Source organism: Mercenaria mercenaria, chromosome 12, assembly GCF_021730395.1.
Source record: "Mercenaria mercenaria strain notata chromosome 12, MADL_Memer_1, whole genome shotgun sequence".
Lineage (NCBI taxonomy): Eukaryota > Metazoa > Mollusca > Bivalvia > Venerida > Veneridae > Mercenaria > Mercenaria mercenaria.
The window spans coordinates 36,217,500-36,241,877 of NC_069372.1; the positions used below are offsets into that span (position 1 = coordinate 36,217,500).

Consider the following 24,378-nt stretch of genomic DNA (forward strand, 5'->3'; position numbering starts at 1 on the left):
GGGCGCCATTTTGGACTGTAATAGCGTTGATTCAACAGAAAAACTACAATTAGAGTCTAAATGGGTATCATGGGTACCGTGACCCCCGCCCCCCACACACACCCTCCCTACAGTTGACTAAGGAGTGACCTATACTCATCAAAGTTGCACCTAGCCATTTTGGCAAAGGAATAACATTTTCTCAAAAGTCTGACCCAAAATGCGCCAGAGGTTACCATTTTATATCTATTTTTAAATTTTTTCAGGATATAACCAACCTTATTCCCCTAAAACGATGTATGTACCCCCACCTGTATCTCAAAATTAGATAAGAAAAATGCACCAGAGACCACCATTTCATACCTATTTTTTTTCTTTTTGAAGGGGGAACGATGGATGTACCTCCTCTCGTACTTCAAAATTAGACAAGAAAAATGCAACAGCGGCCATATTCAAAATTTTCAAGGGAGAGAGCCCCCTGGCCCCACTAAATTGATGGGAGTACCATTCACGTATCTAAAAATTAGACCAAAAAAAAAATGCAGAGGCCACCATTTCGTACATATATCTCAAAAATTGCAAGGAGGAGACCTTCTATTTTTAAATCTTGAACAGGAAGACCTATGTGCAGGGAAAAGCTTGTTTAAATTCCAAAGTCATTGTACCATTCGCTTACTGAATGTAGAGGTTTCACTACAAAATACGAACACTAAATCGTATGAAACTGAAGCCATTTATTATCATCCAGAAATTTATTTTTAAAGATCTAGAGAAATGCTTTGTTAGTACTATTATATTCATTTGATTGATAAATTAGAGAAAAAAAAGTTGATATTTTAGGAGAGGTGCTTTTTGTGAAATTTTGAATACAACTGCATATGATATTGCAAAAATATATATAAAAAGATCTACCATATCAACAATTGATTAGTATAAGGTGACCTATACATAATTATAATATGTCATTTGTTGCATTTAAGGATGCCAAGTAAGCGAAACGATGGTAATTCATACCATACACAAGAGATCTAATACTCATAATATAACCACTTTATGTTCATCTCTGCTTTGTTGAAAATAGTGCTGTTCTCATAATGTTAATATAACATTTATCTATACGCCTACAGTTTATATCTGAAAATAATTTACTTAATTTGACGATTTTTCCAGCGTCTGATAATGGATGAAGACCCCAGTATTGATTCAGGCATGGATATGCAAAAGGTGGAATCAACGGACTGGGTGGCTTCTTCGCATGAAGAATTCTACACCCCAGGCAAAGATTCGAAGTCACATCGCCATACTTTCAAAGACATGTTCTCCCTAATTACTAAATGTGTTCTATAAGTCCTGAAATTATTCGTCCATCATTCATAATGAAATCTTTTCGGTCCGAAATAAATAAGGATGAAACAAAACTAATAAACATATTCAATAGAGATCTAGTAAACAGACTGATTGAACTGAAAATCATGTCGAGTACGGATACGTCAAATGGTAGATTGTTATAAGTGCATTATTCCGGTTTAATATATTTACTTGTCCAGTCGTTAATAATCTGTGAAACTGTAAACAAGACTTTGTTTTTCTTAACAAATTTATATTTAAAGTTGCAATTAAGTGCCATGAAACTGCATTAAGATAGGAGACAGTTTGGTAGTTTTGACATGGAAATCAGGTTAGTTTTTTGACTGGATAAAAAAGTATTAAAATTAAAATTTTAAACATCAGCCATTCCTCATTTTTAAATAATTTTGTTTAAGATAACTCTTGTGCCACTACTAGATTATGTAGGCAGCCAGTATCTTAAATATATACAAAAAGGTAGCTGCTAAAGTTTTATGTTTGCAGGCCGTTTATATTGCGTTTTAATAATCATCATCAATATAAACCAGTCAGAACTCCGGTTGAAAAATATACATATTCTTAGACGCCTTATTAGGTACAGTTATCTAATCTACATTCTGAAACTACATATTACCAACTTCCATAAATTGGACCTCTTGTTAAATACTCTGTGAGGATATGATGTATCATTAAATTGAAAATATTACGGAGGAATATCCGGCGAATTACTACCGTCATACCATCAGACCGATGTTTCACTTAATGGCGAGTCCTAACAGACATGTTAATATCTGAGCCCCATGTAGTTCTGGGACGATCGATGTTTGAATAGAATTTGAACCACTGTCTAACCCTTGCATGATCACAAGAGGCGACGAATAGGGTCTTAACACTTGGTTTTGCTGTAACTCTGAGATTCCAGCAGGTATGCAAATTTTGATTCCATACCTCATGTTTTTGTTTCGATGTAAATGAGATGTGTAACCAAAATTTGTCGTCCTGTTTGACGCCATATAACCTATACTGTGTTGGTATATCTGAATGTTGGTATAATTATACATAGTCATGAATGGTTTTCATCATCTTACGACAGCACGTGGCTCAGTTGTGAAATTTATGTTCTTTTGGCAGTGAAGGAGCGGGGAACAAGAGGAGGAGATGTATAATTTGTGCAGCAGTTATTTTTACAAATTTACTTCTTGGTGCAATTATAATCACGACTGCCTTTGTTGCGATGAATAAAATGGAAAAAGGTGAGTACGCTTTCTTTATCCACGAAGAAAGTATGTGAAAAATATGGAACATCTGGTATGTATTCTGCTATGATATCATATTTTTTCAAGTTATTTCATTGTATTTCTGAAATCTTTTACTTTGAATTCGGGGATATGACTGGACGAATAGTTAAGCGCATTTTCTTTCATTCGCTTTACCTAGACCAGTTTGAAGTTGACTTCTTCTAAATAAGGCTTACGGAAGTTAGACTCATGCTAGTGCTTGAGGTAATATTTGGGGGGAGGTCTCGAGTGTACCATAAAGTCATTTTAGATTTCTACTTACTCCAAATATTTTCAAATGGTCTGAATGAGGTTGATAAAAATTAAAACAAATATTTCGATATTTATAGAGAGGTTGGATTTGTAGTTGTAAATGGGGGTTTAATCCTGTTTACGACTTAAACAAGTGACGGTACTTTCACCACAAGGAGAGACTTCGAGGTAAAAAATAATATAATCAAATAAATGTTATGTATTTCAGAAGAGGCGAAAAAGGAAACAACAACTACTGAACATGAAACTACAGGTAATCCATTTGAGCCGTGCCATGAGAAAACCAACATAGTGGGTTTGCGACCAGCTAACAGTTTCTCTAATTGCAATAGGCTTTGAAAGCGAACAGCATGGATCCTGACCAGAGTGCGCGGATGCGCAGGCTGGTCATGATCCATGCTGGTAGCAAACCCACTATGTTGGTTTTCTCATGGCACGGCTCATTTAGTGTTTACTATCATGTGACATCATATCCAATTACAATAAAAGCTGCCTTGCAGTATCAGGTGCACCAATTACTAAAGACGTACACAGTGCATGTATGCCACTGTCTGTGTCAGCAGGAATACGAATGTAGTTAAATACTGTTTTATGCATTCCATTGGACAAATACGGAAATCAACAGGGTTCCGTTGAGGCCATCGTGGTTTCATGTCAATGCATCGTGTATTCGCGATTTCGCCCTTAGGACGACAGCGCGAAACCACGACGGCCTTAACGGAACACTGTAGAAATCGGATATAAAACACATTTGTAGTACTTTTGTATTTAGCTATCCGATATTTTCTAATTGTTCCAAAATCTAGGAAGTAATTTTCATTTATCAGCATTAATAACACAATCTGTGAGTTCTAGTGAGTTTTGATACCTTATTAAAATTATCTTTTCAATTTCATACGTTGATGCACACCATGTGGTTATCCCAGTCATAACACTTGTATCTGTTTTACCTGATATCATATGCAGAATCATTCAACGTAACGTCTTTTGAATCGATACATTTAAATTTCATGCTGTAGTCCATTCAACGCAACGTATTCTGAACTTGGCACAATGGATAAGAGTGTCTTTAAAATTTCACTCTGAAAATACCATTCAATGTAACGATTCTAAACTGATTACATGTGCATTTTAAATTTCAAAATGCGGACCATTTAACGTAACGTATTCTGAACTTGATACAAATGCCTTTTAAATTTTAGACAATAGACCATTCAATGAAATTATTCTTCTGTAGACACATGTGCTTTTAAAATCCCAGGCTGAGGACTACTCAACGTAACGTATTCAGAATAAGTAGTTATATATATATGCTTTGTATGTGGTTCAAGGCTGTGGACTATTTTACGTAACGTATTCTGAATTAGATATATGTGCTTTTTACATGATTTCGGGACATGACCCATTCAACCTAACGTATTCTGATCTTGATACAGGTGCCATTTATATTTTTCTAAGCTGTGAATAATTCAATGTGATGTATTCTGGATTGAATACATGTACCTTTTATATGAATCCATATTTTGTACCATTCTACGTAACGTATTCTGAACTGGATACATGTGCCTTTTATATAATTTCAGGCTGTGGACCTTCTACGTAACGTATTCTGAACTGGATACATGTGCCTTTTATATAATTTCAGGCTGCGGACCATTCAACGTAACGTATTCTGAGTCTGCTCCAAGTTTTATAGTTTCGGAAACGTCTTCGTTTTATAGCACTGGGTGCAGTGAGTTATATTTGATAATTAAAACAGTTTCTAGCAATAGCAGAGGTTTTGCTTTCGGCATGTCGTATCTATTCTATCATGATTTCCCATTTTTTCAATATTCAATACTGGCTTACTTTGGTTAACTACCCATGAGTATTTGAAACATCGTCATATAAAAGGAGAGTGGTAGATCAACTCCGTTGTTTATTTATTTATTTATTTATTTATTTTTTTTTATTTATTATTTGTGCATGCGTGCATGTATGCGTTGTAAAAATGTTTGTAAAGTAAGCCGGTCAAATACCATGTGAAAAGGCAAGGTTATGTTGTTGTTTTTTTTTTATTGTTTTTTTAAGCATTACATTACCTTTACTAAGGTAGTTTTAAAGATCTATGTGACAACATTTTGTCGTTTAATGGGTGCTGAAGTATTATTTGGACATCATGTACACATTTTTATCATTATGACAGTCCTTATTCGAGAATCGGGTGAAAGTAAAACATAGCGAAAATTCTTTGTTTCAGAAATAAGTGGCAATTGTTGGACAAGAAAACAGTGTTATGATTGTCTTGAAGGCCCTAACAGAGATAGAGTCGGGAATCTCAACCATATACCTGTGTGCTGTCCAGACTGTGCGAGATACGGACTTTCGCTGTCATGGTCCAGCTGTAGCTGTAATAACCACGGACTCTGAGCTTACAGATGTTTTTAGAAAGAACAGCAGTGCCAAAGGCTCTTTTGATAATATATCTTTAAGCGCATTTGTGACGAACAATAGCACATAAATTCAAATTTATCATATGAATAAAATGTTCATTTTGTATCCATAAGCTAAAATATTTAAATATTATTTTTGATTTGAACTTAAATTAAATTTCTTGCATACATGTTCGTCTCGAATGAATGGCTTAAAAGTTCATCCAGCAAGTAAGCTGTCCATCGCGTATATAGTAAGCGTCTTTTATGAAATTTGAGGTGGTCACGTGTAACAGATATGTGTTGAAGTTTAGTTCAAAACAACTATTTATTAGTCGTACTTTTTCTTGTTTTAACAGACATTTACATTATAAGTAAATGGTACAAATTTAGTGATACAGTGGATAAATTACTTCTGGACCTCTGGCATTTAAGCTTTAAGTTAAACGTGTGAATTATGCGAGACGAGTCCAATTAACGAGATTTTCGGACCCACAATCCTGTAAAGCGACGCGCTGTGTTCTATAAAATGCCGTTGTTGTTGTTTCATCTCTGAAGTCTGGTCGTGTCAAGTTTCTGAATTATTAATAGAAGGCTTAATTTGGATCATTGGTTAAATTTTCACATATTTTGTCACTATTTAATTCAAGCTGCGGTACGATGGCCTACAGAGCCAGAGAATATAAAGAAATGAATAAGACCTGATGTAGAAATTAGCTCCATTTTCCACGAAATCCGTGTCCCGTGTTCAGAATAGTTATCCGTAAACAAACTTGTCCTGGTTAAAACTCAGTCTAAATGCTACATCATATATATACTCTAAAGTCGTAACTTCCTATCCATCTAACGTGCAAATATTTTTTTTCTATTGACGCATTGCATTCTCAGAGATAAACACTACGGTGAAATATTATGTAACCACTTAACGGTAATATGTTACTATACTACTAATAGATTTTCCTCACCCGAGGTCCTGGAAGGCGATATGACCACAGTCCACTGTGAAGCAAATACTGTTACAGCAGCCTCCTCCATGAGCAGGGTGTCATTAGCTGGTGTTTCGCTCTTTAAGCTCTTATGATACATACTTTGTATTTTACTTGTAATTTTTTTGAAATGGTTGCAAACGGCTTTCGTCAATAATGGTGGTCTGCTTAGACAAAGTACGTAGCTGGAACATAAAAACAAATGCATTATATGTAGCAAATACTGCTAGAACAAGATTTTCTGGTTTGGTGTCCTTAAAAAGATTAAAAGGTAAGGCTTAAATACTTTTTACGACCTGTGAATGTGCAGTTGTAGTAAATGCAGAATTGCCAGAACAGTAAATTTGTTAGTTTTATAGGATTGAAACAGCTATGAACCATAGCTTAAATGTTGATACATTTTTTTCTTGCGCAATTTCGTTATAACGAGGTATATGGTGTGAAATTGCCCTTATATCTGTGTTTTGTGCGCAAAATATTTTTTCTAAGTATAAGATCGAAAAATATTTCTCCGAGTAAACACCATATGCAATATTTCCACGCTCAGCTACGAGTGAAAATGTAGATTATGGTGTTCACGAGTAAAAATATATTTCGATGTTAATGTGAAACAAACGTGATATATTTTCTCCATATTTTCTATATTTTAAAAGGTTTTAAATAAACTATATCCATTATACTCGTGCAAAGCCATGTGCATCATTACAGGATCAGCGGCTGCAAAATACAGGCAGTATTGAGCGCCGGCTTAAGTGCACTTTTCCGTTCATTTTCAAGGAAAACATAAGTAAATTCACCGAATTAATCAACCAAAAACATTGATAAGTCTTGCTTGCAGTTAACCTGTTATAAGAAACAGCACTGCATTGCATATTTTTTAAATAAATCATCCACAGAAAACAATGCTACTTTATCTTGTCGAATGCCCGTGTGCTAGTAAGAGTAAAGGCAGGAAAATTACAAAATGGTCTCCTTTATACCCTTTTAGACATCCGAAATTCGATTCCTTAATAAATGTTCTCTAGAGCATTGTCATATAATAACATTGTTACAGCTAATATCATAGTCTATGGACAAGAACTTGGATACAGTTGCCGACGCATTACAAAAATAAGAGCAAGACTATCATTTTACAGGACAAAATACGGGCACATCCGCCTTTCTGAAAAAAAAAAACGTGAACATTACTGCATCTTTAACAAAAGCAAGCTCAGTTCAAAATTTACAACCTCAGATCTACGTTTGTTTGGCTAAAGAAAATAGGCACATTAATGTCCATTGCCATTTTGATCTTCGTATTATAGAATCATGACCCTCTAGAGCATTTTGGAAGTTGACAGTTACTTGCGGAGAACAGGTTTGTACTGGTACAGAATCCAGGAACACTGGTTAGGTTAACTGCCCGCCGTTACATGACTGAAATACTGTTGAAAAACGGCGTTAAACCCAAAACAAACAAACAAACTCTAGAGCATTTTCATATAATAAAATTGTCAAAGCTAATGCCAGAAGCTGGATACAGTTGCTGAAGCATAACAACAAGAAAAGAAGGCGAAACTTTCTTTTTACAGGGTCACATCTGCCTTTCGAAATAACGCGGGAATTACCGATTCTATTACAAAAGCAAGCTAAATTCAAAAGTGACTCCATGGCAACCCCATAGCGTGTCTTTGAAATGATCATTTGAAGTTATGGTCTTCATGTAATTTAAGCATGGGCAGTTATTATATACTTACAATGCAGTTTGTAATTAATTGTATATTCAGTAACATTTTTGTTTTAAACCAGTATGTTAGAAATGAGTATTTCGAAATAAAAAATAATAGTCACATTGGAATAGCAACTTACTTTGCTTTCTGAAAGTCTTGTTCAAACAGAAAATGCTGTAAAAACAATACAGAACTTAGATCAGAGATTATTGAATGAAGATAAATAAATCATTTCATGAAACAAAACTTCGCACGGAAAAGTTAATGCAGAAAAATTTCAAATGCTATGTTATCTACTATACAGTATACATTGAGCCAATAAATAGTTTAAGTCCATAAACTAACATAAATGTCTGTTCATGAATACTGTCATCCTACTCGCGCATGCACTCAAATCTACAAATGAAAGATTGGTTGCAACATATGAAGACTTAGCACATATCTTTTTCCCTCTTAGGAGAGTTGGATGTAAAATCTTTTTCATGTGGGGTGGTTAAAAGAGCATACAGTTTGTGATTTCAGAACCAATGCAAGAAATATGACAAGTTAAAGCATAGCAAAAGTTCCTTCTAGGGCACATCTGTATAAATATAAAATGATCATCTTGTAAAAGTTTGGTTGCAATGTCTGTTTTATACTGCCATAAATGTCAGGTAAGTATTAACACTAGTTATTTAACATAATTTGTTAAATCCAACAACAAATTAAATATGTTACCATTTTCAGTAGAGTAAGTACGGCAATAAGACATTGACCCGGTTACGATTCGATGCATGAATCTGTTGCGCATAATTAGAGGGTCGCAATGGGGTTTGTTTTCACATATTAACCATGCATTTGAATGTAACGATAATATTTAGTTACATTTAAATTTGCTGATATATGTCTATCTGGTCGACTATATGTACATATGTTATGTTCTTCAAGAATGGAGGAAATAAAAGAATCAACAAATCATCCTCGGGTTTAGTAATATGTAATCCACGGATCGCCTCAATTAGGAAAGAATAGTTTAACGTCAGAGGGTATTTCTAAGGTCACGGAGTTTAACTGGCCAGCTTGTAATTACAACAGCTTTCGATATCAGTAGCTCAGTCAAGTGTGACTTACCGAAATAAAATATTCCTTCTCAAGAGAAGGAAAAATAATCTTCCTGAGCAGCAGGGACGCTAGGCGAAAGTCGAGACTTATCAATTAACAAGAAGATGGGATTTGACGAAAATCCACTTAATAGTAGATTCGTGGGAGGAAAACATATGAGCCGGGCCATGAGACAACCAACATAGTGGCTTTGCGACCAGCATGGATCCAGACCATGCATCCGCCCAGTCTGGTCAGGATCCATGCTGTCCGCTTTTAAAGCCTATTGCAATTAGAGAAACTGTTCGCGAACATCCGCGCAGTCTGGTCAGGATCCATGCTGGTCGCAAAGCCACTATATTGGTTTTCTCATGACGCGGCTCATATTAATTGGTGAACAACAGAGATCGCATATCGAGAACTGGACGTTTATTAACGTCTTTCGCTGTGAGATACGGCTATTTTTCTCTAAAATCTCGGCTGTTTTCCCTACACTTCGAAGAATTATAATGTATTCGTTGCTGAAAAAGACTAGTACAATGTATGTCGAGTTCCCGATTGGCGACCCCGCCTGTCTACTTTGATTTTTAGCCCCACGATCCCTCAAGCGAAAACCGGATATTTTATTACTTTAAATTGCAGTATCCGGTTATGGTTCGTATAAGCTACTACAAATATTCCTCTGTTTGCATTGTCATTTCGATAGTCGGCCACGCCATACTAAAGACTAGAGGCTTCCTCGCTTGGCATTAAGAAGATAGTTCTAGAGGTAGACTCGTCAGCCCCGTATCAGTAAACTGTGATTGAATTTGGTTATTATGTCACGTGTTTACGGCATAATATTCCAGCGAGGCAGCATAAATAAAGTTGGTCATTGCGCTCACTGTAACAAGCAGACACGGTCGATTTTATGACACACAATAGTAAAGAATTTGAGCTTAAGATACACATGTATATTCATTTTTATAATAATTTCCTTTATCAACCTATTCTCAAATGAATCGTATTGGGTATTTGGTAAATACTGGGTGATTACACAGGCATGTTGCTATCAATAATTGCGTATGCAGTTTCAATAATTGCTTTGAGGGCTTTGAACCTGTGATCGACTAATTTACCAAAGGCCATAAAATATGGACCATACCAAGAGTTTTTTCCGCGTAGTTTAATTTTAATTAATAATCAGAGCAAGAATCGAGTAAATGTTTGTTAAAAAATGGACATGAATGAATGAAAAACGATCTCTAATAGTCATAATGACGATTAAAAGCGAATTTGTATGAAACAGATTAGGTATCTATTTTATAATTGAAATTCCCTTACAACTAAAATCCTGTCGAACCTCTTCAACTCATTCTTGAAATTTTGACAATGTTCGTTGTGTACGTCGTTCGTGTGAACTATAGTAAAGAATTCGGTGTAAGTTATTTGTCACTGGTACGTATAACTAGAAAGTTTATTTTAATGCACATATTAAGAGGAATTTAAGCAGTTAAGAGAAATATGTTGATCTTTGCATATATACTAAGTACACAGTTTAATGTTTATTAAGTTCATATCTTTGATGACTAACCATCTCTACATACGAGGTTCATAATTATTCAAGCATTGCTTCTCGCCTATACATAGGTAGTACGGATTGGATATAAAATAGACAGGTATACAATTTACGTTTTACATGTTTTATGTTTGTAAATATTTCGATTGCATATAGTAGATTTAGGTCATTCTTTTTAACTATTTAAAGGTGAGTAATTTACATTACTATTTTTAGCTCACCTGAGCACGAAGTGCTCAAAGGTGAGCTTTAGTGATCGCCCTGTGTCCGTCGTCCGTCGTCGTCCGTCGTCCGTCCGTCCGTCCGTCCGTCGTCAACAATTTGACTGTTAACACTCTAGAGGTCACATTTTTGGCCCAATCTTAATGAAACTTGGTCAGAATGTTACCCTCAATAAAATCTTGGACGAGTTCGATATTGGGTCATCTGGGATCAAAAACTAGGTCATCAGGTCAAATCAAAGGAAAAGCTTGTTAACACTCTAGAGGTCACATTTTTGGCCCAATCTTAATGAAACTTGGTCAGAATGTTACCCTCAATAAAATCTTGGACGAGTTCGATATTGGGTCATCTGGGATCAAAAACTAGGTCATCAGGTCAAATCAAAGGAAAAGCTTGTTAACACTCTAGAGGTCACATTTTTGGCCCAATCTTAATGAAACTTGGTCAAAATGTTACCCTCAATAAAATCTTGGACGAGTTCGATATTGGGTCATCTGAGTTCAAAAACTAAGTCACCAGGTCAAATCAAAGGAAAAGCTTGTTAACACTCTAGAGGTCACAATTTTGGCCTAATCTTAATGAAACTTGACCAGAATGTTAATCTTGATGATCTTAAGGTCCAGTTTGAATCTGGGTCATGTAGGATCAAAAACTAGGTCACCAGGTCAAATCAAAGGAAAAGCTAGTTTACACTGTAGAGACCACATTTATGACCATATCATAATGAAACTTGGTCAGAATGTAAATCTTGATGATCTTAAGGTCAGTTGTAAATCTGGGTCAGGTGGGGTCAAAAACTAGGTCACTAGGTCAGATCAAAGGAAAAGCTTGTTAACATTGTAGAGGCCATATTTATGACTGTATCTTCATGAAACTTAGTCAGAATGTTAAACTTGATGATCTTTAGGGCAGGTTTGAATCTGGGTCATGTCGGATCAAAAACTAGGTCACCAGGTCAAATCAAAGGAAAAGCTAGTTAACACTTTAGAGGCCACAGTTATGACCATATCTTAATGAAACTTTGTCAGAATATTAATCTTGATGATCTTTAGATCAAGTTTAAATCTGGGTCAGTTGGGGTCAAAAACTAGGTCACTAGGTCATATCAAAGGAAAACCTTGTTAACACTCTAGAGGCCACATTTATGACTGTATATTCATGAAACTTAGTCAGAATGTTAAACTTGATGATCTTTAGGTCAAGTTCGAATCTGGGTCATATCGGGTCAAAAACTAGGTCACGGGGTCATTTCAAAGGAATGGCTAGTTAACACTTTAGAGGCCACATTTATGACCATATCTTAATGAAACTTGGTCAGAATGTTAATCTTAATGATCTTTAGGTCTGTAGGTCAGGTGAGCGATACAGGGCCTTCATGGCCCTCTTGTTTATATTTTCAATTATAATAGTGGATAATTTATAACCAGATTGTTAATCGCTTTCTTAAATGGGTCATAAAATAGTGCAGATAGTTAACGCTTAATGTATATTATATGAACGATGTATCATCACCTAAAACTAACAGCAATAATAGAACTTGTGTATCAATGGTTTTAAGTGTACATGTACAATTCTTTATGAGTGTTTATGTTTGAAACAACCGAACGAGCAACTGTCTGTTTCACGTGCTACGAAAAGATCATTTCTAAGACAATCTACAGTAACTGTGTAGCAGATTTCAGGACGAGCTTTGTATAATGTCAAAAAGGGAATTAGGCTGACTTGCTCACAACTAATAAGTCTGTTCAATATTCAACTTATCCTTTGATGAAATAGTACTTTTTGCCTAGATAAACAGCAAAATAAATGTATCAATTGTTTTTCTAAATTTCACAGGTCGCAACGGATTTCTGTTTACAGTGTGGTAGATATATGACAACAGTCTAATGCGCAGGAATATTGGTAATTGTTACATTTCTGTTATTGAAAATTCGTTTTCAGGCATTTCGTCTATCAGTAAATGTATTTATCACGTTTTTAGCTAACATTGGTGACAGTTCATACCCAAACATTTCTCACACCGATAGCGTTGCCAAATCCTTTTGTTATCTTTTCCCGGTATCTACACACAATTTCCGAACAGCCAGTGTTGCGTATGTTCCCCGAACCGCCAGGGGAGGTAACTAGAGTCATGGACTGGGACTATCTTTACGTTTAACTTATCTATTCAGCTAAATCTTTCAACATAAAATAACAATCTGTGTGCTGAATGCATTTATAACCAGCCAGTTTTACAAACTGCAGCCATTTCGTTTGTGTGATGCATTTTAGACAAAATTTTCTAAACCCCAGGAAACAACATTTTCAATTTATATCCGCTCTAACACATAACTTTTCTGTTTCCATGTACTAAGTATATGAAAATATGACCAGTTTTACAGGTGCGAAATGGCTTTAAAAGACATGTAAAACTAAAGGTGTAAAAGACCTGTAAATAAAAGTTTACCAAAACAATGTTGACATATACAAATGTAAATCATTCAAGTCTATAAGACATAGCTGTAAATATTTTACAATCGAAAGTTACAGCTTTAAAACGCTTAAGTCTCAATATCACAACCGTAAATATTTGTGAATGTATTGCTGGTCGTTTTTAATGCAATTAGGCTGTATAGAACTGACATTCAGAGAAACACAGCATCTGTCTAAAAATAATGCAATTTTAACTGTAACGGAGTAAGTGTATGTAATTGTTCAAACATCTTATACAGTTATAAAAGGAGCTGTATAAAAAGTATAACCATATATACTTTAAGATTGAAAGTGTATGAGAAATAATACAATACTGTCATATAATTTCATGGCTAACAGTTTCTATTAACAAGACCTGGTGCATAGTTTCTAGATTTTGTACTTGCCATTCTTTAAACTTATTCCATATTGTTCTTTGTATAACAGGGCACTAATTAAGCATTTTTGTGGTAATTGCTTCTTTTTAATCTATAAGAAGTAATCATCTTTAAGCATTTTCTACATATGTTTTTGAATAGTGCCGTTTTCAACAACTGTTACAAAATTACAACAGTACCAGTTAGGCATATTTACAGCTGTAACTTTTTCATTTGCACAAGCTGCATAATTCAAGTGAAATCCACAGCTGTCACATCAGATCTGTTATATATTATCTACAGATGTAAATGTTAAATAATCCTGACTGAAATTTTTCTACAGGCATACACAGACTTCTACTTAAAAGTGGTTACTCGTCAAAATTTACCAGCGAGAGTACTACAATGACGTCTTCTGTATCAATACCACACATTTGTAAGTTCTTTTAGATACATTCTCTTATTGGTTTAAACAGTATTTATTAGATATATCATGTACATAAATATATACTGAGCTATATATGAAAACGGGCTCCAAATACATCTCTCCGGGGAGCTATATCAGAAGGGAGCCATGTAGGATGTGGCATAGCTCATTCGGGAGAAGTGACTTGCGTTGTTGTTTAAAGTCTGATAATATCAATTGTAATGATTATACTCTGAATGTTTATCAGAATCATGTGAGAAGATATGTCAGAAAATATGTTTGAACTATTATTTGCAAACCAGAGGTCACCATTTTTTGTCAGCATTTCAAAAATTTCTAGGGGGAGGCCCCCGAATACCTACCTGCGGGAGCGGAAATTCCCCTTCCCACACTCTCCCCCTTGAGTAATTCCAATTTTACTCACGCTAAACTTGATTGTACACACCCAAATAATCTAAATACTTGTTTTTCAGCGCATAAATAACTTATACGATGGATTCTGGTGAAAACAAACACGATGCTGAGTACAATGTGTCCACCGAAAAGACAAACGTTGATTCAAGGTATCTAACTTTCTTCCAGAACATAACTGTTCGTGTAGTTAAATTAAACCGATTGCAAACAAAGCACAAGCGTAAACATTTGAAATAGAGTCTTCAAAATTTGGGCGACATACGTTTTAATGACATACCTGTACGCGAATAGGACCTGTTTTACGGCTGTAAATCTGTAAAAAACCTGTATTTTGAAATTACAGCTGTAAAAGACCAGTGGTAAGTGACCAGAAATACAGTTAAACTTTAACATGCAGGTCTCAAAAATACAGCTGTATACAAAATTACAGTTGAATGTTTCAGCTGTAAAATGGTCATGTCTAAACATTACAGCTGTAACGTTTTTGGAGGGAAACATGAGTATTATGTCAGTCATCTTTAATGCATTTTTACGGGATATAACTGAAATTTACAGAGACACCACATCTTATAAAATACTGGAATTTTAGCCGTTATGGAGTAAGTGCAAATGTTTAATTATCTAATATAGTTGTAAACGGACATGCATAGGTACATACATTAACCATTTACACTATATTCGAAGCTGATGAGTTGAAAAGAAATAATCTTAAGATTGTCATAAGATCTGATGCATAAGTTTCAACTTTGTATCCTACTTTCTAATTTTGCAATTGCTATACTGTAAACATATTTCATATTGACTTGATCATTTATTTTGCCATTTTTGTAGTAATTGCTACCCTTTCTAGAGGAATTACAATTCATCCTAAAACTTTTGTACCTCTGCCCTCTTTTTCAACACGTGTAAACATTTCTACAGTTGTAACGTTTAGGCATATTTACTGTTGTAACTGTTTCATTTTTACAGCTCGAATTGTTTTACAGGCGTTTTACAGCCGTAAATTGAATTCTACAGCTGTAAAAGCAATGTTGTTATATAAAACGTTTTGAAATAATCATGACTGTACTTTTGAACAAGAATACAGGTCTTTCTGTAAATTTCAGTGACCGCCTCTTTCCCCCCCCCCCCCTCTCTCTCTCTCTCTCTCTCTCTCTCTCTCTCTCTCTCTCTCTCTCTCTCTCTCTCGCTCCCTCCCCCTCCCTCCCCCTCTCTCTCCCTCTCTCTCTTGAGTTCGTGTGACGTTCATCCCAACAAAAACAAACCACAAGAAGCAAATAAAGCTAATTCGAACCAGACTTTTGTCCACTTCCTGATTAACTTTTAAACCCGACTTTTAAGGCTAGTTATGATTAAAGTTGGATTCGAACGCGTGGGGTTCTGCCCGAAATGACGACAGCGCCATTTCTACTGATAGAATGTTTCAATTTTATTATTTTCTGAATCCTGCATCTACAAATATTTGCAGCACATCTGGCACGGGGTACCAACCGCGGAAGTCTCGAACCCGTTTGATTATTATTGGAGTGGTAGCTGCTGTCATTGTTCTTGCTGTCGTCATCGTAGTTGTTGTTGTAGTTGTCACGCGAACGAAAAATGTTGATGGTAAGTTACCTAATCCTGTAGTAGCTCCTACACTATGACATATATTTTCAGATATATTTTCTCTCATTTTCTTCAGGTGTTGTAAATGGATCGATTATATATTCTCCTAAAAATTAAGAACCACATAGAAAAGGGTAACATATTCGAAGTTACTTACAAAGGAAAAATAACAGAGCCATTCAAAATTGGAAGAAACTACTAAATGCCGTACCTGTCCAGCAGAACATATTAATTAATCATTCTGCACGCAACACGCATTAATGCTAATGTTATCTGTATACCGCGTGCCGCTTCTAGGCGGTGTTGTTATCTACATCTGGCAAACTCACGCCGCGTATATGCGTCTTTATAGTAATAGCTCTGAATTCCGCGTGACGCTTTCAGTTGTCACATTTCATTGGTCTTTTGATAAAATCTTTTAGTACTTTCTAACAAATTGGACTAATCAAATTTTTGTTGCGTAACATTTTTAAAACATAAATAAAACCTGATGTTGTGGGAAAATAAATGTTTTCGTTGAAGAAAACTGTTAAAGCGAGCGTCGTTCAAGTTATGATTTGTGATTTCTCGAAGCCTGAAAATTACGGATGATTCTTTATATGATCGAAACATAAAATAAATAAATAGATTGATACCAAGGAAGATTCATTGAGCAATGACACTTGAAATAAGGCAACCCAAAAATAAAAAATTCGCTCGTCGCTCGTGCGGCAAATAATGCCTTCTGCGGGATCAAACAATTTTACGGCTAAATGAGTTAACTTCTGATTATTATCGTTCTTATGTTTTATTACCATAAAATAATCATTAAAAATCATTGTGCCATTGGCAGAATGAGTTAATTGCAGAATGTCCCTTGATACCGTCACAATCAGATGACTATTAAAACCCGGTGAAATTAATTTTAGTATTTTAGTGTGTATGCTATATTTCTCTGAGAACATCTTTTATGAAATTACATCGAAATGACTATGAAATAACATCAAAATAAAAATTGGTTTATTTTTTAAGAGGGAGCGTGGGAATGGGGTTGGGCTATATTTTTTATGACCAGTTTATGGGCAGTTTTAACCCTAATCTAATGAAGTCAACACGATTCATTTCGTTTGCTTGTCAGTGAAAAATATAATTGTCTCAGTATTAGTTTGTTTCTTTGTTTTGGTGGGTTTAGAGGAACACCGACATCCATTAGGCAATATGACGACTTTCCAGCTTTTGGCGGTGTAGGTAAACCCAAGGTGATCCTCCGGGCATTGTTTCAGACCTGGATGGGTACCAGAGTTGAACCAGCGTCCTTCCATTAATCAGCTTAGTTGCTTCCTCTTATAATATATTCTATAACCAAGTGAGGTTTCGAACCCACATTGGTGAGGGACAAGTTGTTCGAAGTCAGCGACCTTACCCACTCGGGCATTGAACCCCTTCTCAGTAATAGTATGGGAATTTTTTGTTGTTTTAAATATCCATGTTAATGTCGGGTCAATCCTGGTTCTGGCTTATACAATTAGTGGTGTTGTAGCTACAAGGAGAGACTAGAGGGTCGATAACTAAATAATCAAAGTAGTGTTTGTATTCAATTTGCAGAAGAGGCAGAGAAGGAAACAACTACTATTGAAGATGAAACAACAGGTAATCATTTAAGTGTGAACTGAATTGTTATTTATACTTAATCAGAATAAAAGCTGCCTTTAGATACTAATGTGCCAATTTCTTAAAGCATACGCAGAACATATGTGTAAGTGCGATTGTGAACAACCTACCAAACCGAATACAATACCATTATGCTCATAAAATGTAGAGGTAGGGAATTTCACATGTTACATACATTCATGTTATGGGTTATGTGTTACCTTTTTAAAAATTTAAAGGGTCAAGCTGCAGGATTTATGCTAATTTCTATACTTATTAAAAAGTTATTTCATTTTTAGCAACCGTATTGGAGCAATAAAACGACTTCATTGATACCAGTAAAATGAGTTTTGGTAACATTCAAGTCGGATTTTTAAAATTCAGATACGGTAATTTACACCTTCATACATTTACACCTGTTTACATGTGCTATTAAAAATTGCAGGTTGCGGACCTTTCAACGTAACGTACTCTGATAAAGCTCCAACTTTTATAGTTTCAAGTGGGTCATTGTTTTACATGACTGGTTGCAGTAAGTTATACTCAGTTCCAAAAGAAAGTGTGCATATTTTAAGTTTAAATATTTCGAAAAATTCCCCGACGTTTTTGTTTCATTTTTTTCATACACAAACTCTCAGGTATAACTCAAAATCTAAAATGCACATCAATTTGTTTACGAACTGATTTAAATTTTGGTACCAAACATTATAAGTTTTCATGAAAATAACCGAGAAAAAATAACAGAAAACTAAGTGCACACTTTCTTTTGGAACTGTGTGTATATTTTATAGTAAAACCACTTTCTGGTAAAGGAAGGGGTTTTGCTTTCAGCAATTTTTTATTTATCTTGTTATTATTACCTGTTTCTTGCATAAGAAATACTAGCTAAACTACCCTTCAGCAACTGTAGCGTTCTTATATAAAACAAAAGAGCCATGATGGTCATAGATCGCTCACCTGAGTTTCAGAGCTTAAACAGGCTAAAGAGTGTGTAACTTTGGAAGATTGGAAGAGGATCGAATTATGCGCCAGGTGTTGAAAGTTCCTGAGGCAGTAGAAGCTGATTGACTATATGCTTCTTAGGTCTGGGTGCAAAATATATAAGCTCTTAACTCTATATAATTGAAATACTTCAGGCATGTAGATCCTTTATGTATGACCCGAAAAATACCTCCAAATTATCAACGGGATGCTATTTTAACAAAATAGTTGACCAAAAGCTGATCACTTAAAATTTCGAAAATTTTCGATCGATTCTATCTGGTTTACAAAATACATTAGTTATATCATATAAATGCGAAATGAAAATTGTGGGTGAAGGTGTCGAAAATCTTTATTGTTAACATTACGTCGTTTATTTTCTGCTAAATTTTACGAAGGCAATGTATGGACATTGCTATGAATGTCCAAAGTTCTGCGTCGGCACATTTTGTCATTTAAGGACAGCTGAAGATTTATTTCAAGAACATGTACACTTGTTTATCTTTCTAACAGTTTAAATGTTTCTGAAAATCGGAGACCAGTGTCAGCTAAAGTCATGCGTACCAAAGTTATTTTAATTATTTTTCAGAAATAAGTGGTAATTGCTGGACAAGAAAACAGTGTTACGATTGTCTTGAAGGCCCTAACAGGGACAGAGTCGGGAATCTCAACCATATACCTGTGTGTTGTCCAGACTGTGGAAGATACGGGCTCTCGCTGTCATGGTCCAGCTGTAACTGTAATAACCACGGACTCTGAGCTTACAGATGTTTCCAGAAATAACGACAGTGCCAAAACGTTTGTGAGCAAATTGGATGGGGGACAATTACACATAAATTAAAAATTATTGAAATATGTTTTAATGCATGATGTTCAGTTTAAATTCATAAGTAACAATCGTCGTTTATGAAGTTATCATTTTGAATCTGTACTAAGATTTTGTTATACAATGTACATATATTGTGCGTTTTATTCGACCTGGCGGGGCGGAGTTAATTAATCTCTTACTTATGCAAATAATGGTAATCTCATAAAACGAGCAAAATAGGTAGTGCAATATAATTGTTTAATTCCGTAACCAACGACTACATTTCAACGCTACATTGGTTACAATGATTGTAGAGATGGTACCTACCCAAGAAAATATAAGGGGAACAACTCTGATTTGACAAATAAACTGAAGCCAACATAAAACATTGGTCAAAAGTGAAAGAAAAATCAAATAGCTCCTTTTACCAACAACTGATCAGGCAGACAAAATATGACCTACATTTGTTTAAATCTCTTTCTATTCAATATACAACATGCACACTTTTCTCATGGCTTACACTGACAGTTATTTTATAAGTTGTAGTGAGGCCTTGATTGAAAGTTTAGTAGTGCATGAAAATAAAGTAAAATAATGCATAAATTCCATTAAAGAACTTTTATGACATTAAGAAACGTTATTAAGTTTTGATCTTTTAGCCAAAGTTATTTATTTTTCTCAGTGATGATACATTGGTTTACACAAAATTTATATACTAAAATATAAAATGTATACATTGTATATCCAACAATGAGAAATTACAAAAAAAAAGTTAAATTGGTATCACGTTTGTGTAACAACGTAGCTAGACTGGTTATATTCATGAACATTTATTAAACCTTCCATGAATATTTATCAACATGCAAAGTTGTACACCCCACCCCCGACCTCGCTCCTCCGCCAAGTCACTCCACCACCCCCATAATGCACAGCCCACCCAACCCCCAACGTTTTCCATCAATATTCATTATCAACATGTGATCAATATTTATTATCAACATGTGAAGATTTGTACCCTCACCCGGCCCCTCCAAAAAAAATGTTTTCATTCCATTTTTTAATTTTTCAAACCTTCCATGAATATTTATCAATATGTGAAGTTGTAACTAACCCCACCCCACCTCCCCTTCACCCCACCCCGTCAACATCCACGTTCCAGAAAATGTACATGTTAAACAGCCGTAGGCAAAAACGTGTACTTTCAAGTTTTCCATCTCTACGTCCGCAGCGTTAAAATAGTAAACATTCCATTCAAAATAATTTCATTAGCCAGGATCACCTTAACAGACAAATTATTATGTACACTTAAAACATCCGTTTTCTGTTAAATTGATCCTGACTAATGAAATTATTTGCTTCTTAGTAACATCCTTAACTTTTTGCCGGATATAATTCTTTGCCATTCCTCACCACAAACCCATTCAGTGGGGGACACCAATTCATCGAATTTGCTTGTTAAATATTGAAATAAAACAAAATTATACTAGTTCATAAATCATGTTATTATATTAAAACAACCTTTAAACTAGAGATGCTTTTGAGAAAAGCGCATGTCTCCCACAACTGCCCCTATGAAAAATGTTAGTTTCTCTAGATGTTTTAGACGAGTGGATCCAATTAGATGGTCTGGATGAGTGGATCCAATCAATAATTCAAGGGCCATAAATCAAAAGTGCCTGGGCGGATTTGGCTAGTTATCGAACTTGGGTAAGGTCTTATGGCCAAACACATTTTGTTCAAGTTTGGTGAAGATCGGATGAGAAATGTTCGACTTAGAGAGCGGACAAGAGTAAACAGACAGATTTTTCCGGTAATTCAAGGACCATAACTCTAAAATGCCTGGACCGATTTGGCTAGTTATCGAACTTGGCCGAGGTCTCATGGTCAAACACATTTTGTTCAAGTTTGGTGAAGATCGGATGAGAAATGTTTGATGAAGAGTGCGGACATGAGTAAAAAGGCCAATTTTTCGATAATTCAAGGGCCGTAACTCCAAAATGCCTGGACCGATTTTGCTATTTATCGAACTTTGCCGAGGTCTCATGGTCAAACACATTTTGTTCAAGTTTGGTGAAGATTGGATGAGAAATATTCGAATAAGAGTGCGGACAAGAGTAAAAAGACCGATTTTTGGTAATTCAAGGGCCATAACTCCAAGACGCCTGGACCGATTTGGCTAGTTATCGAACATGGCCGAGGTCTTATGGTCAAACACATTTTGTTAAAGTTTGGTGAAAATCGGATGAGAAATGTTCGACTTAGAGTGCGGACAAGCTTTGTGACAGACACACACACAGACACACTGACAGACTGGAGTAAATCAATATGTCTCCCACACCACTGTGTGGTGGGAGACATAATAACCAGAAAATGCAGGAAATCGCTCACATACCGTGGGAGCTTTAGGATACCCCCGGACCCCCTAACATAGACTAATTTTTAATATTATGAATATAGCAAGTCTATATCCTGTATCATTATAATGATAATGTAACTTAAAATCAGTTCTCTGAGAAAAAGTCTCTAAAGTAGACTGACATTTGTCGCTGTTTCGTAAAATAAAAGAAAAAATACAAAAAGTTGAAATATTGTGACTAAGTCTTTATTATCAGTCTAGTGGCTAGTCTACCCCTTACACTGCCTCGGTTAAAATTTTTGTCTGTCTACGGTACTAAATACGGCTAAGTTAGATTGAATAACCTATACTGAGATTAACTAATATGGTTCAAGTACTAAATGACGAATACCTCGAATACAAGAGGCACAGATCTACGGTTCAAATCCCAGTCTCAGATGATATTTTACCCTATTTAACTGCTTCAAATTGGCGTAACGGTTGCGCGAAGAAACTGATTTTTTGATTTGAAAATAACGGCACACAGAAACACATCTACGTTGTTTTGGGTTTTAAATGCCATTTTACAATTTATTTTCATTTTGTTTTGTGAATAAACAGTGTGTAATAAAATGAAAATGATTAATAGATGAAAATGACAATAATGTTTAATTGGTTTCGAAAATGAACACAGAGTTGGATTAATTACCATCTTGGAAAACAATTAATAAAATTGTCAATCGTAAATAAATTATACAACATAAAAAATGCTCACGAGCTTACAGCTATCAATAGCATACATGTTATGTTCATTCCTCTCTACCACGATGCATTTAATAAACATATTTAGTCTAAAACTAATACACTTCAATTGTTTTGATACTAATAACATAGCTCTTTTATCTATTTTCAACAAACGCTTTTCATGTTATTGATTATAATTTATAATTGATTGGTCATGTACATTGCTGTATGTAAAATAAACACTTGACTGATAACAAAAGTCTTTATTATCATTATTTTCTTCATTACTGCTTTCAGAGATTTTCTCACGTCATGACGTATTAGACTTGTGACTTAAATAAATCAGACATGAAAAAGACGAAACAATTAATTATAACATGCATGACTCCTTATTAATTAATCGCTGGGTAGTTAAATTTGCGTTGTTAAAATATGACATTGAACAAAATAAATGTGAAAATTTATTTCTGATTTCATGCAATAATAAACTATTACTCGGACCCCAGGCAAACAGTTTAATTATTGACTGCTATAAAAGGCATATGAAATTACGAAATACTATAAGGCTTAAAAATTGTCTGTTTTCGCCTGAATATTTTTGGGGAAAAAATCGATATTTTCGCATTTTTTTTATTTTTTTTTTTTTTTTTACATTTTGCTTTGTGTTCATTGCAAAAAAAAATAATCAAAAAAAAAATTCTACCTGCGTACCCTATTTTGGGGGCATGTTACCGGAAACAAGCAATATGTTTTGGCCTAGTTTTGCAGCCGGTCTATTATTGTGAATGGTTTCTCACAGTGTAGAAAAATCAATCAGTTTATGTTAGTTTACAGAGATGTTCTTGATGTTGCTTGGGTCGGAGATATTATTTGTAAACGCATATTAATTAACATTGCCTCTTAGTGGATATGAGTCATGTATGCTGCCTCGCAGAGTTAATATGCACAGGAATAAAAACTAATATAAAAGTAGTGTTTTTCGTCTACACATCGGTTTGGATAATGAAATAGCTTGGTGGATTAGAGTATAAACTGAATTACACAGGACTAAAGTGCTTTTCGTCTCTTCATCAGTGTGGATAAAGAAACAGCTACACATGTAAAGGTCAACCTGAGGTCAACAGGTAAACATTTTCCCCAACAAAATTATGTTTCTTTGTAAAAATATTTCCCCTGTTAGGTCATTGTTATATCATAAATACATTTTCGTCTCTCGTTGCTTAAGTTTAAAACTATTGGATTAGACCATTTGAAGGTGAGTTATTTATATTTGTATAGATCTATTCAGATTACAAGTTAAAGCATACCAAAAGTTCCTTCTAGGGCACATCTATATAAATATAAAATGACCATCTTGTAAAATTTTGGTTGCAATGTCTGTTTTATACTGCAAAAAAATATCAGGTAAGTATTTACGCTAGTTATTTAACATAAATTGTTAAATCCAACAACAAATTAAATCTGTTACCTCTTTCAATAGAGTAAATACGGTACTGAGACATTGACCTGGTATTCAATATTCATGTGTAAATTTGTTACACATAATTATAGAGGGTCACAATGGAGTTTGTTTTCATATATTAACCATGCATTTGAAGGTAACGATAATATTTGGTTGTTTACATTTAAATTTGCTGATATATGTCTATCTGGTGAATGTACATATGTTATGTTCAGGAGGAAATAAAAGAATCAATTAATCATCCTCGGGTTTAGTATTGTGTAACCCATGGATTCCCCCCAATTGAGAAAGAATAGTTTAACG

General features: G+C 34.9%; 2 protein-coding genes across 6 annotated transcripts in view; both read left to right on the forward strand.

Annotated features, from left to right (window-relative positions):
• LOC123566183 (uncharacterized) overlaps nucleotides 1-22,941 on the forward strand; it is a 53,092-nt gene extending 30,151 nt beyond the window's left edge. The window contains exons 1-8 of one of the 5 annotated variants that reach the window (XM_053519671.1): nucleotides 10,356-10,720; nucleotides 12,679-12,744; nucleotides 14,014-14,106; nucleotides 14,571-14,660; nucleotides 15,980-16,116; nucleotides 17,701-17,745; nucleotides 18,191-18,277; nucleotides 19,316-22,941. In XM_053519671.1, coding sequence (XP_053375646.1) covers nucleotides 14,590-14,660; nucleotides 15,980-16,116; nucleotides 17,701-17,745; nucleotides 18,191-18,277; nucleotides 19,316-19,485 — 510 coding nt within the window. In that variant the 5' untranslated portion in view covers nucleotides 10,356-10,720; nucleotides 12,679-12,744; nucleotides 14,014-14,106; nucleotides 14,571-14,589 and the 3' untranslated portion in view covers nucleotides 19,486-22,941. Of the gene's footprint in view, nucleotides 1-10,353; nucleotides 10,810-12,678; nucleotides 12,745-14,013; nucleotides 14,107-14,570; nucleotides 14,661-15,979; nucleotides 16,117-17,700; nucleotides 17,746-18,190; nucleotides 18,278-19,315 lie in introns of those variants that run through there. The other 4 variants (XM_053519670.1, XM_053519674.1, XM_053519672.1 and 1 more) reach the window with 4 other exon arrangements.
• On the forward strand, nucleotides 1,499-5,478 carry LOC123533963 (uncharacterized). Its single transcript, XM_045315972.2, has 5 exons — nucleotides 1,499-1,657; nucleotides 2,458-2,579; nucleotides 3,085-3,129; nucleotides 4,522-4,608; nucleotides 5,116-5,478. The coding sequence occupies exons 1-5, from the start codon at nucleotides 1,647-1,649 to the stop codon at nucleotides 5,283-5,285; spliced, it is 435 nt and encodes a 144-aa protein (XP_045171907.2). The 5' UTR covers nucleotides 1,499-1,646; the 3' UTR covers nucleotides 5,286-5,478.
• Nucleotides 22,942-24,378: the final 1,437 nt, after the last annotated feature.